Below are 13,311 nucleotides of genomic sequence, written 5' to 3' on the forward strand. Positions count from 1 at the left end.
AGAGCTGTTGAATTCACCTGCTGTGCCAGCTGGATGCTGGTAAACACCTCCATCTAGTTGGTTACTGTGTGCTGTGGCAAGAATGCTTCCTCCCCTCCAGTCACTGGTCACTCCCCTCAACACCATTTTTTTTTCAAGTTGAACAGTGGAACAGTGGACCTGTCATTTTTCTTTTAGCAATAGAACAAAAGAACAATGAAATAATCTACCATTAAAAAAAACAGGTGAAATTGACGAGAATTCTGCCAATTTCCCCATTAGCAAAACTGACAAGAAAAATGGTGGAAATGTAGAATTCCCTTCCTCCCTCCCTCCTGTCCAGGAAGGGAATCCACCAATCAGGGCTGTGGTAAATTCAGCCCTAGCACAATGCAAGATCATTAAGGAAAGGGTTGAAATCCAAACAGGAATTTTTTAAGCTGCTTCATTTCTAGCTGGCTTATGCACAGGAGACAAGCAACTTAAGGCTGTGGTATAGAAAACCTTTAGACAAATTGAATGAGGAGGAGATAATTCAGGAACTGTCATTTGTTCAAAGAACAGCTGAGTAAGAGACCAGCTGTCTGCTGTCTGAACTGATCTAGAATGCCTCCCAGGGTGAACACAACAGCATATTGATCAGAAGAGTAGCCTTAGGATTCAACTTGGGACTGAAGGGGAAAAAAGGGATTTACTGAAAATGTTGAATTAGAATAATTTGGAAGAGCTGAAGAAGCTCACTCATAAAAATGTCAAGGACACAATCCTGGAACCTAACAGTAATACATTATTGTGTCCTTTTTTGCCTATTATCTCAGGTCACTGAATCTTGGTCTGTTCTACATTTACTATCCTGATTTACATCTGTTTTTTTCCCTTCTACTGTGGCAATATCTTCAGTATCTGTCCTTCCAATGAACAGTCAAGGAAATCAACCCTGACTGTTCATTGGAAGGACAGATACTGAAGCTGAAGCTCAAATACTCTGGCACCTAATGAGAAGAGCAGACTCACTGGAAAAGACCCTGATGCTGGGAAAGACTGAAGGCAAAAGGAGAAGGGGACGGCAGAGGGTGAGATGGTTAGATAGTATCACCGATGCAATGAACATGAATTTGAGTAAACTCTGGGAGACAGTGGAGGAAAGGAAGGCCTGGTCTTCCTACCATGGTGCTTCTGTATTGAAAGGATTTGCTGGTGACGTCACCATTGCCCGGGGGATACCTGAGGGAGCTCCTTTCATGTCCCTGTTATTTTCCCACCAAAGTGGTACCTATTCATCTACTTGCATTTGCATGCTTTCGAATTGCTAGGTTAGCATGAGCTGGGACAAATTGACGGGAGCTCACTCCACCATATGGCTCGCGCTCTCAGGTTTCGAACTGCCGAGCTGCTGACCTTAATGGTCCTCTGACTCAGTGTCTTAACCACTGAGCCACCACGGCCCCTTCTCATAACATAAATCGCTGTGATGGAATGTGTCCCTGAGGAGGGGTGGGTGATGTGATGGAGCTCTGAGCTCCATCACATCACCCCCCTCCTCAGGGACACATTCCATCACAATTGCATTGTATTAATTTCATAGCCATAAATCCCCACAGCTATGAAATCCAACGTCATATGAAGGAAGTCTGAAGTAGGAAACAGTGAAATTTGTGCAGGCACAATGACTTTTCCTTGATTTCTCAGTACTTTAATATAGTTATCCAAAGAAGCCCTTTCTGTTCGTATGTTCTAGTTTGCTGATAAGGAGAGGAGAGATAGTTTAGTCCTCATAAGGAAGGAGAGAAAGATGGGGCTGAAGATGCTGGCTTTAGAGGTGGGGGTCTTAAGAAATCATCAGAGGATTCTGAGCAGAAGGATGAAGGAGAATTGGAGTGTAAAGGCTGGCAACTAAAATGGACTTAGAAAGCTCTGAGTATTAAAGATTGATGGTTTTAATAAAAAAACAGAGTGGCTTGTGAAGCTTGAGTTGGATTGGGCAGGGTTTATTATTATACCTGTAGGGGCAAGTATATCAAAGGAGCTAATGGATAGGTGTCACACTGCATATTGTCTCATGACTCTCCCACCCTCCAGGCAATAACTGTGTATTCAGTCTAACCTCACTGGTTATCTTGGCTATTATCTTCACAACTGATCTGTAGGCTAGGGACACTGACTGGGCTTGGGTCTTCCTATGACTAACGCTTTGTCTATTACAATCAATTGGATTTTTCATGAAGCTGGAGCTAAACACCCACTCCCCCGATTGCTTGGATACATTAAAATGCACCAGGCATTTATTGAAGGGAATGTTGGTGTACAATCAGACCAGTTAGATTTCTCTTCAACAACATGATAATTCTTTTTCTGGAACAAATGATAATTATACTGTAATGACACTTAACAATTCACTTCCTATGCTAACACTGTTTTGCTGGAAGCTTTATAAAAAAATAATTGTAATGAGAACAATAACAAGCTTATATTAAGAAGAATATGAAATTACTTTGGTAACAATAATTTAATTACTGCCAGGCTGTGGTAATGAAATTCATATACTAACCTAATTTTACTTAATCCTGTTGTTAAATCTTATCAAGAAAATGTAAAGAGAGAATCATCACCAATGAATGAGGCAGCTTACAAATACTGGAAAATAATATACTATAATACATCGATTTGAAGAGACAGAAGTGTGATTTGGAAAACACAGAGAATGCAAGTGTCAGACAACTGCTGGCAAAATTCAGTTCTACAGCCAGGAACTGAGCCTGTTCCAAGCCTTAAATGTGCTATGAATTCACATATATCTCAGATCCCAGCACAAGGAACAGACCTAACCGTCCTAAGCATTTCATGCAAAGAATGCAAACAAACAGACTGGTTAAGAGAACTAGCAGGGTTCCAGAAGGCAAGCAAGATGGCAAGCCAGGTAAACTAATAGCAATATGGCCTGAGATGCTTCTCAAGCCATATTGGTATTAGTTTACCTGGCTTGCCATCTTGCTTGCCTTCTGGAACTCGGCTCAGAATATACAGTAATTGGGAAGTTAATGAGCACTCTTTGTGTGTGGCCATTCAGCCAGCTGTGAGTAATAGTCTAACCCTAACAGCAGTACCATCTAGCCTCCTAAGAAGCATATCCATGCCATTAAGGGGAATGCTGTATTACAAAGCACTATGTCTACAGCGTTCCCCTGATCTTCTAAGCTACTAACTTTATCAAAGAAGACAGCATGATTTGTTTGTGACAAACCCCTACTGACTCTTGTTAATTGCATAGCATGCCTATCCTATGTTCACAAATAAGCTGTTGGACATCTGTTTGAGGACATCACCTGACAATTCCCCAGGTCTTCCTTCTTTCCCTTTTTGAAGATGGGGATATTTATTTTTCCAGTCTTCTGTGACCTTGTCCATACTCCAGGAATTCTCTAGGATTGCTGGGAATGGTTCTGTGATCATTTCTACTACTTCCTTGCGTACCTTAGGATGTCACCCATCTGGCTCCAGAGACCCCCACTGATGATGTTACCCAGCCAGATAATGAAACGTCTGCAAGCCAACAGCCAAGCTCAGAGAGCATCAAGGACTCCACAGTTCAACCCTGAGCTACAGAGATTCTCTGTGCTGGTAGTGCAGGGTCTCCAATGGCCAGCTCAACAAAACTATTTTATAACTTTTCTTAACTCTTGCAAAGGAAATATTGGGGTAGTTATTACCAGGTTTGAAGAATACTGCACTGGATTGATTGAGGTTGGTGCCATCATGGACAGAGGGGGAAGGGGGCTTACCCCCTTCCATTTCTTTCTGCTCCTTTTTCACAGCTGCAAGTAGGATGAAAATTAAAATACCAAACTGAGACAGAGCTGTTACAGAAGTCCCATTTTTGTAGGGCTTCTCTTTCCCCTTTTTCTCTAGGACTTTGTTTTGGAGGAGAAGGGGCTATTCAGATGCCATTGCTAAATAGGTGAGTTAATAGCAATTCTGGGAAAAAAAGAAATTAGTTTTAATTTATTGAGTCTTCCTAAGCACTTTGTGGATCATTACTTCTTTAAATGTAATATTTGTACAGAACACAACTGAAATAATGATCTTGAGAATAATAAATAAATAAATAAATAAAGCCTTAAATATAAAGTTGGAACACTAAACTTTGTATTGACAACAAAAGGGATGGGAAACCAGTTGAATTAAAAAAGGATTGTTTCCTTCAGATTCAGACTAATAGTTATGAAATATTTCATTACTAGAAACATAAAAATTAAATTATCACATTATCCCATTGAATTCTTAACTAGTTGGCCAGAAATAATTCAAACCTTTTGTTACACTGCTCCACAGCATTTTGGTGACCTTTCCCTCTTCACTGCTGCAGACAATGCATGAAAAAGGAGGATTTATTATCTCCCATATAAATTAATAGTTTCTTTTGATTTTTACCGAGAAAACAAGGAGTTGCAGTGACATCAGTGTGTGGGAACAGTTCTTGCTCTCAATTCTGGTACTGGGGTATCAGTCCCCAGAATAAGTACCAGATTTGGCCTTCTTATAGACAATGCTCTTGATAAAGGTCCACTGAAAGTCATCAACAGGAGTCATTGTGTATTAGCAAGAAGGAAAACTACTGATTGTACTGTACTGAAAACTACTGAAAACTACCACTACTGATCTCATAGAAGATGGCATCAGTACTTCTCAACACATACATATCATACCAAATGGACATTTTAAAATTCTGCTGTCAATTAAAAACAAATTTTAATTCTTTTTAAAAAAAGAAGCTCATCTTTTCATCCTGCCAAGACTTACTGGTTGAAAACTGAACAGTGAGGGTGCATTACAACCATAAGAATTCTATACAGGAAAAGAAGCAGTACTATCTCTGCAGATTTTGTATGCCAAATCCGTAATTTGAAGTCCTACCTAAGTGAATGTGTGGAGAAGATTATTCCCAGTAGCTGCAATCCAAGTTGAATCCACTCAGCTAGGTACAAAAAAGTCCAATTCACATGCAAATGTCTATATGTTGGGTTCATACACACAGATGTGGAATCCTAGCACTACCGTATTTTTCAGTGCAGTTCATGGACTTTTCAGCGAATATCTTGAAATCCAAGCTGGGATGGCAGCCACTTGAAAGTCATGTGCAGAGCTATTTGATACTATCTTGCTCCCCTCTCCATATGAGGAGATTAAATTAAATCAAGGGTGGAGTATCATTGCCCCCTCCATGAGTAAAAGTGCAAGAGCGTTAATACTAGACTTCCCCCACATGACAACACTCACAACTAGAGAGGAAGATACATCACCCGGACAACTGGCCAACCAAGATACATCTGCAGGAGTGGTAGTGACATATAATATTGGTATCATGACTGTACCAAACAATGAAAAACTTCCAATAGAAATGAGTTTGCATTTCTGTTGCAAAATTTCTACTCAGCGCATTCAGATAGACATGAGCAATAGTTTAAGGGGAGCAGATTAGGGGATTGGAAGTTGAACAAAGATGATTTGGTTTACAACAAAGAGTATAAACTGCAAGAACAGAAAATACAGTAGATAAGGACAGAAAAAAGGAAAATAACAAGCAGCAGCAAGAAAATAAACTGAGGCTGGAATTCTATTGACTAATAACTATTATGGGACTTACACCAATTCTGAACTAGTTTTTGCTGGTATGACTGCTTACTTCATAGAAAACAGGAAGAACAAACAGGCACAGATATTTTTAAACTGCTTGAACTTCTGCAGTTTTATTTCATTAATATGGAATACATCAAAGCAGGGGTGAGTTAAAAACCTGTGTTGCCAGAAACTTTCCAACATTACCTGGAACCCCCCCCCCCATTTCTGTGGTCCCCCTTTCCCTTTTTCGGGGACAGAGTGAGCCCGGGGGACTGTGAAGCTCATCACACCCTCTGCTCTAGCGGAGCAACTCCAAGCCCAGCCACCAAGATTCTTTTTTCAAACAAGGGTTTGTGTGGGTTTAAATAAAATGAGTTTTTAACATCTTTTTGGATTTGGATGTAGCCCCCCCTCCCCAAACTTTGTAAAAGCGTCCTGCACCCTCTGTTGGGTGGTGCCTGCTGGATGCTTCCTCCTCGGCTTCAGAGGACTACAATAGTCTGACGTTGCTCACCAAATTTCCACCTAAGTCAAAGGGGTAAGTTCACTCATTCTCCTTTCTGCCAAATTCCACATCTCCATACCTTTTGCCTAATAAGATCCCAAAATATTTTCACATACAGCTAGGGAAATGAGAATCATAATTTTTTGGTTCAAAGTTCCAGGATGACTAATTCTTTGAGCCTTGTAATAAAAATACAACTCAGAAGATTTTCTAGTGAGAAGTGGAGTCTTCTCTTTCTGATGCTTCATCATCAACTCTTTCTCACCTCCTGTTCAAAAGGTGAGAATGAAAAGAAGTTGTTATTCTTAGACTTACTTTAGCCTGCACCACCCTTAATCACCTACTAACTGCATCAAATGCAAAGGGTTGACAAGAACCCTGATCTCTGAAGGGCTAGCTCTCTATAAGCAGGGTTTCACTTTCTCCGTGAGGTATCTGCATCTCTCCTTATGTTTGTTCTGTCTAGAGAACAAATCCATTTCAGTTATACATCAGTCTGTCATCTCTGGAAACAGCTGGCCAGAGGGAGAAGAAGTAGAAGTATCTAGGGGAACTAAATCAAACCTGAGAAGAAATGAAATGCAGTTCCAAAGTCTTTTTATTGTTGGAAAGGAACTATTGAGACAGATTGAAACGTTCATTTCTTCAAAAAGGTGTGAGGGGCACAAGATCTGGAAGACATAAGACTGGGAATAATATTAAATAATGGCATAAATAAGCATGGCAGCCTGGATCAGTGGCAGATGGGCAAAAGAAATGCACTGAGGCCTGAAATAGAAGTATTGCAGGTGGATTGTACTCTCTAAATTATTTGAATTATTTAGACTAATCATCCTGCTGTGGCTATGAAATTAATTTGTTTTCCAATGCATGTGAAGTTAGTTTTGTTTTATAGGTTACCTTGGGAAAGGTTGGTATTGAGAGGTGGCATACTTTTAAATAAATAGCTCTTTATATTCATGGAGCAATCCCAGGAAGGCTATACTACATGCCCTTTCTGGAGATTTTACATCTGTGCCCCATGTGCTTTGAGTCTGGAAACAGAATGTTATAAATTCAAGTATTATAAATGATATCAAATAGAATTGAAGTAAACAGTAGCATTTCACAGGACAAAAATCGAATATAATTTATCTGAACAATATACATTGTATTTTAAGAAGAATTCAATTAAAACCTTCTGATTCAGATATTGGGGGGATTAAAATGCCAAAAATAACTTGGAAGAAGTCTTTCAACAGCACTGAAAAATGTCTTGCCCCCTAGCTATTGGAAAAAGGAAAGCCCTCCAAAAAAACCTAATGCTCCTCTGTGGAGTCTTAGCAGGATGACCTGACTGGTTCAACAACTATCTGCTCTGCTTAGACACAATTCACATGATAAAATCTTCATGACACTTTTTTTTTGCATGAAAGCCATTTTGGAGAAAGAAAGAAATATTTCTTGCATGGAGAGATATTTTAAACAAATCATACAAAATAATTTAGCAGTCACTACCCACAGGCTTCATTGTATTTTAAAATAGGATCTGAGTTTCAGACCCAGCATTTTAGGTCTATTGAGTCTTGTCATTTTCTCTTTTATCATATGGGTTTAGCATCCATAGCTTCCTCATACTATCTTTAGGTCTATACGCACAAGTTTAAAAAACAACAACTGTTGTTCACTTGCTGAAAGGAGAAGGCTCCAGTTGCCAGTGTCACCTCCTCACTTGTAGTATTTTCATTTCTTGACTATTTCTTTCCCACCAATCCCTCAGTCCCCTATGTGTGGTCTATTGGTAACTGGTAATACTAATAGGACAAGCTGCAGATATGTTCAGCCCTGTTTTAATTTTCAGAACTGTTGCTGGTTGCTATGCGAGCCCTAGTGGTATACATGGAAAATAATACTGGCAGATAGCTGCAGCCAGTGCTTTCTCCTGAAGTGCGTCCAGATACCCACTGGAAAAAGACCATAAAGATATAGGGAGAGGAGAGCTGGGAGTATGTAGGTGGGTGGATGGCCAGACGTTTTGGTGGTGAAAAGCAAGGAAAAATCTGACATGTGTTGGGTGCATTTTAGTGAGTGTGTAAATGTGCGTGTGTAAACTTTGGTGTGGTTATGCCCAGCTGTAATTTTTTCCTAGTTTTGTTTGCATGTGCTGTTTTGCATTTCTGTATGTATGGCTTTGTTTGTTTTTCTGAGCATCACTAGTTTGGCATCTGTAAATGGGTATTTTGTTCTTGAGGGGAACATACATAAGATTTGACATTTATCCCTTGCTACCTATATTTGGCTGTCTAGTCAAAGGTCTTGTTCTCAGCCTGCTTTCCTTCAATATACTTTCCACAAAATGAATAATGGAGCATAACATAGGAGTTGTTTTGGCACTTCAACCTCAACTCTGCCTTATACTTTGGTTCTTTGATTAAGTTGTGTTTCAAAATCCTCACCAGCTGGCTTTCTGGGAAATGAATATTCAGTAAACTTCTGCATCTATCATGGCAGCAGTTGGGAAGAATGCTTACAATAGTCTCCAACTGCAGATACTTGAGGTTCCTAGCTTAACTGATTTTCTCAACCAAAATGTTGTTTTCTGTACAGTGTAGCACCAGGAAAATCCCTTTGGTTTACCTAATAACTCTCTTCATTGTTAGTAGCATAACAAGCCATCCAGAGATGAAGTAAGTTATTGATTTCACATAGTACAGCTCATGGAAAAAAACCCCTATCCTTATATAAGTAATTTTCATGGCAGACACCACTTAAGGTCCTACGACTTTTCGACTGGCACAATGTTTGCTGCCATTACTCATGTGCCAGTCCATGCTAAGTCAGCACTCTTCCCATAAGGGCCATCTTACTTTATACTGACTCCCCATGTCAAACCACACAGACTTCTTAGAGATGGGGGAAAGAACCAGTTGTTTTTTTGCTTGGGCCACTTTATTTTCTAAAGACTCTTCCTTCTGTTTCTTTTTATTTGACATTTCAAATAACATATACCATCAAACATTTGTCAAAGGGAGGGAACTGCAAAAATTCCAACCGCAACAGCATCAAGAAATCTTCTTCTAAATGAAATTATGGAATAATTCCTGTACCCAACTTCAGGTTGGGTTTGACTATTGTTTTAAGCAGATAGGAGTTTTGCTATTTTAGCTGGATACTGCATGCATTTTGCCTTCACAACAGAATTTGAGATTTATTCTAGAAAACAGTATTTATTTGGGAAAAAAAACTAGAGTATAACACTAGTTTTACTGCAATTTTTTGATGCCAAATAACTAAGGAGGTTTTGGTGGGCACTCACTGTCATCAGTATGTAAGAAGAAAGGAATTAAGATTTAATTTAAGCAATTACCTTGGCAGGTTCGTTCATCCGTTAGTAATTTGTAGCCCTTTTGGCAGCTGCATTCAAAGCTTCCCACCGTGTTCCTGCAGAAGTGGTCACAGCCACCATTGTTCACCAGACACTCATCTATATCTGTCAGAGACAGCAGGTGAAGAAACAGAACAAGGGATCAGTCCTGTACTTCTGAGAGAATGACCTAGGAATATTATATATCATCCTGAATTTTGGGGCACAGGAAAATTTCATCTGATGAACATTCCTGTCCACAGTGGAAGAAAAACATTTTAACAGACCAGAAGATTTGTGCAGAAGAGAACGGTTCAGCACAAACTTTTTCCCCAACAGTGCAAGTAAGATGGAAAAATATATTGAGGGAAGCAAGTGAAGAGCAAATAAACTGCAGTTGTGCAATCACATTCCACTTTATGCGTATTTGTTTCAGCCTATACAGTGTGTTCATGTGTCTCATACAATTAAAATAGTTCAATTAATATATATTTGAAACATCTTTCAACATCTTCCACTGCAAGGGATTTCTCTCTGTCTCTTCCGTGTAAAATGTATTCCACAAAATCTTCCCTAGCTGCTTGGAAACTTTTCCTCTCAGTTTTTCCATGATTTAATCTTGGTTGTTTCATGTTTGTTCATTGTTCTACAAAACTATCCACCTTTTCTTGCATATCAGGAGCATTCTCTTTAACCCTTTGCACTGGCTTTGAGCTTGCCCAAATTCCTTGTCCTTCCCTTCAAAGTTCTCTTGGGCTGTGTGACCTCATGTTTTGCTGGAATAGGCACTTTGACTCTTCCAAAGTTTTCCTGCTTTGTCCTCCCTCTGTCCTTTCTATCTTTCTTGCTATTCTGGAATACTCACAGGATGCTGCTTTTCTACCATCTTTCTAATGCTTCCACAAGAACATATTTTCTCTTCTACCTCCTTTGGTCTCCACTACTGGACACCCTGTGTCAAATTTTAGACTGCATCTCCGTAGGGGAAAGAAATGCCCACCTGCTTTCTGAACAGTATCTTGAGGCTGAGTTCAGGGCCAGGTTATTGATTTTAAAATTTACTAAGGAAGCATGTCCATCAAGCCAAATGTATAATTAATGTTTTGGATTTTTCCCACATCATTAACCAAAGGGCTTGGGATTCTGGTTTGGAGATGAACTGTTATTCATTTTCTAATGATTCAGCATTTGATAATATTGCTTCTGCACTAACATTTGTGCTGTCGTGTTGAAGGCAATCAAATGGATTACCTGAGATGATACTAAGTTCCATCATATAAATCACATTTTGGGGATGGTATAATCTTCAAATAATAGCAACTGAAGAGTCTTTCTGAAATTGTGGTAAATCCCAATCAACTTCTGTATTTATCTTTCTATTTCCAGCACTCCCACATAACATTTTAAAACAGAGGAATTCATTTATTGCACAATGTCATAAAACAACTGAACCATACTAAAACCTAGAATCCAATTGGCTCAATCAGTTACAAAACCATTATATTTTTATGTCTAGCACTGTGAGTTTAACTGAATAACTTCAGGTTGCAAATATTGAAACTAATTAAAATAGCAGTCTATTAGTTTGTTTCTGCCAAAAATGTTTTCCATTTTCTCTTACCAATTTCAGATGGAAAATGTGAAAAAAGAGGCAATATTTTTTTTCAAAATTCAGAAAAATTAAATTCAAATTCAAAGTTTATATTTCTGTTTTAGTAAATACACTGGAATTCTACATTTTCTTTGAAAATTTTGAATTTTTATATTAATTACAGGATAGTAAAGGTAAAGGTTTCCCTTGACGTAAAGTCCAGTCGAGTCCGACTCTAGGGGGCGGTGCTCATCTCCGTTTCTAAGCCTTAGAGCCGGCGTTGTCCATAGGACACTTCCGGGTCATGTGGCCAGCATGACGACACGGAACGCCGTTACCTTCCCGCCGAAGCGGTACCTATTGATCTACTCACATTTGCATGTTTTCGAACTGCTAGGTTGGCAGGAACTGGGATTAACAACGGGAGCTCACCCCGCCGCGCGGTTTCGAACCGCCGACCTTCCGATCGACAGCTCAGCGGTTTAACCCGCAGCGCCACCGCGTCCCTTAATTACAGGATACGCAACCAAAATATCTGAATCTTTGGTTTACTGGAATGAAAATAATCAAGGTACACCTCTCTAGTTGGGGGAGATGGGTGGTTATATAAATTTAAACAAGTAAATAAATAAAATGGAAAGAACAAAAGAGATATACAGAAATCCAAAATCAATAAACAAACAAGAAAATGCTACTATAAATTTTTTAAATAAAATAAATATTTGGATGTCTGATGGTCAAAAATATTTGAGGCAAACTTTTTCTACTCCCAATTACCAAAGCAGAATGTTAGCTAGAAGATGAGTGTGCATTTCACACACTGCATATGGTTTGATGTGATGCTTCAATATAACAAGAATCTGCCTTTGTGGAACTATTAAGAGACAAGCACAGGAATTTCTCCTGATTTCAGGAGAGCAACCAACTTCCTTCACTAAGGAACTTTAGCTTAACAGTCCTTGCTATATTAACATTTTGCTTGGAGAGCAATATCTTCTCCTAACAAAATATATGGTTTTAATTTATGATGGAGGGAGAATAATTTGGTTAAAGAATAATCAAAGGTATATATTTTCCACCTTCACCCATCATACAAGAATCTCCCCTGGAAACTACGACTGATTGATCCCATGAACTAACAGGAGTAGAAGTGGAATAAAATTACAACGTTGGCTCTGTATTAAGCAGGAACTCAAAGGAGCAGCATTAGTTTGGAAAGGGCCCAAGTTATGCGTTGGTTTAAACTCTAGAACGATGAGGAAATGCTAATTTGAAGCAACTGAAACAACTGCAATCATGCACTACAGTGGTGTTGTTTGAAACAGTGCCTCCTGAACAAGAAGAGGTCAAATCTGTTAACTGGAACAACATTGTGAGCAACATAAATAACGCTTTGTCTCAGTTCTCGCTGTATTTCTTTCCATATCAGTTGCAACACTGACAAGGCATGTGAAGATAATTTCACAAGTATGGCTGCATTTTCTTTAAAGGTGATCACAGGAATCACCTCTTACTGAGTCAATGGCCTCTTTTCTTTTTCTTTCCACAGCTATAAATAACATCTTTAAAATGGACATATGAAAATACCTAATGATTCTCATTCTTGAAAAGACTGAATCTCATTTGTCTTTATACGGCCTGGTATTCAGTATCAAGTACATCCTAAGTATATCATTCATTGGGATGTGTGTTTATTTTACAGAATTTCTAAGCTTCCCCACTTCCTTTACACTCTTGATACGATGTGTAATTGGTGATTTTTTTCATTAAACACCTATGTTTATAGCCATATATGTCTTATAAGTGGAAAAGTCAGAAAATACATTCCTGTGACTAATTCACACAGACATCACTAAACTGTAATTGTAACAAAGCTCATCAGACTCCCCAGCTGACAGGTTCACTTTGTATGTGTAATGATTCCTAGGGTCCAGAGAAGTCACCTTGTTATCTGTTCAGAAACCCACCAGGATCAAGCGAGGAGTGAATGTGTGAATTAGATTTTTAAAAGACAAGGAGATGCCAAACTGATGGTGAACTATTTTGTTTATGGATACTTGGACTTTGAAAAAATACTATTGGTCTGTACATGCCCTATGCTGAAATAATATACAAGTTTAATTTGGAATAAGGCTTCTGAATGTGTGATCAGTGATGGGCAATGTATCCATTACAAAAGTTAGAGGAAAGAGCAAAACAACAACAAAACCGCAGATTCTAATCTAAAGGCTTCTGTTTCATGCCTCAGGTTGTACTCTGTTGTTTTAGAAGCCTTAA

At 38.9% G+C, this 13,311-nt stretch overlaps 2 protein-coding genes across 3 annotated transcripts in view; one reads left to right on the forward strand and one right to left on the reverse strand.

The window, feature by feature from the left end:
• The window catches only part of TSPO (translocator protein), a 479,738-nt gene that overhangs the window by 98,985 nt on the left and 367,442 nt on the right, over positions 1-13,311 (forward strand). The gene's annotated exons all lie outside the window — the stretch shown is intronic.
• Positions 1-13,311, reverse strand: part of SCUBE1 (signal peptide, CUB domain and EGF like domain containing 1) — a 239,113-nt gene that overhangs the window by 35,155 nt on the left and 190,647 nt on the right. For both annotated transcript variants that reach the window (XM_063308264.1, XM_063308263.1), the window contains one exon: positions 9,447-9,569. In XM_063308264.1, coding sequence (XP_063164334.1) covers positions 9,447-9,569 — 123 coding nt within the window. The remainder of the gene's footprint in view (positions 1-9,446; positions 9,570-13,311) is intronic.

The sequence above is a fragment of the Candoia aspera genome, chromosome 7 (assembly GCF_035149785.1).
Source record: "Candoia aspera isolate rCanAsp1 chromosome 7, rCanAsp1.hap2, whole genome shotgun sequence".
Classification (NCBI taxonomy): Eukaryota; Metazoa; Chordata; class Lepidosauria; order Squamata; family Boidae; genus Candoia; species Candoia aspera.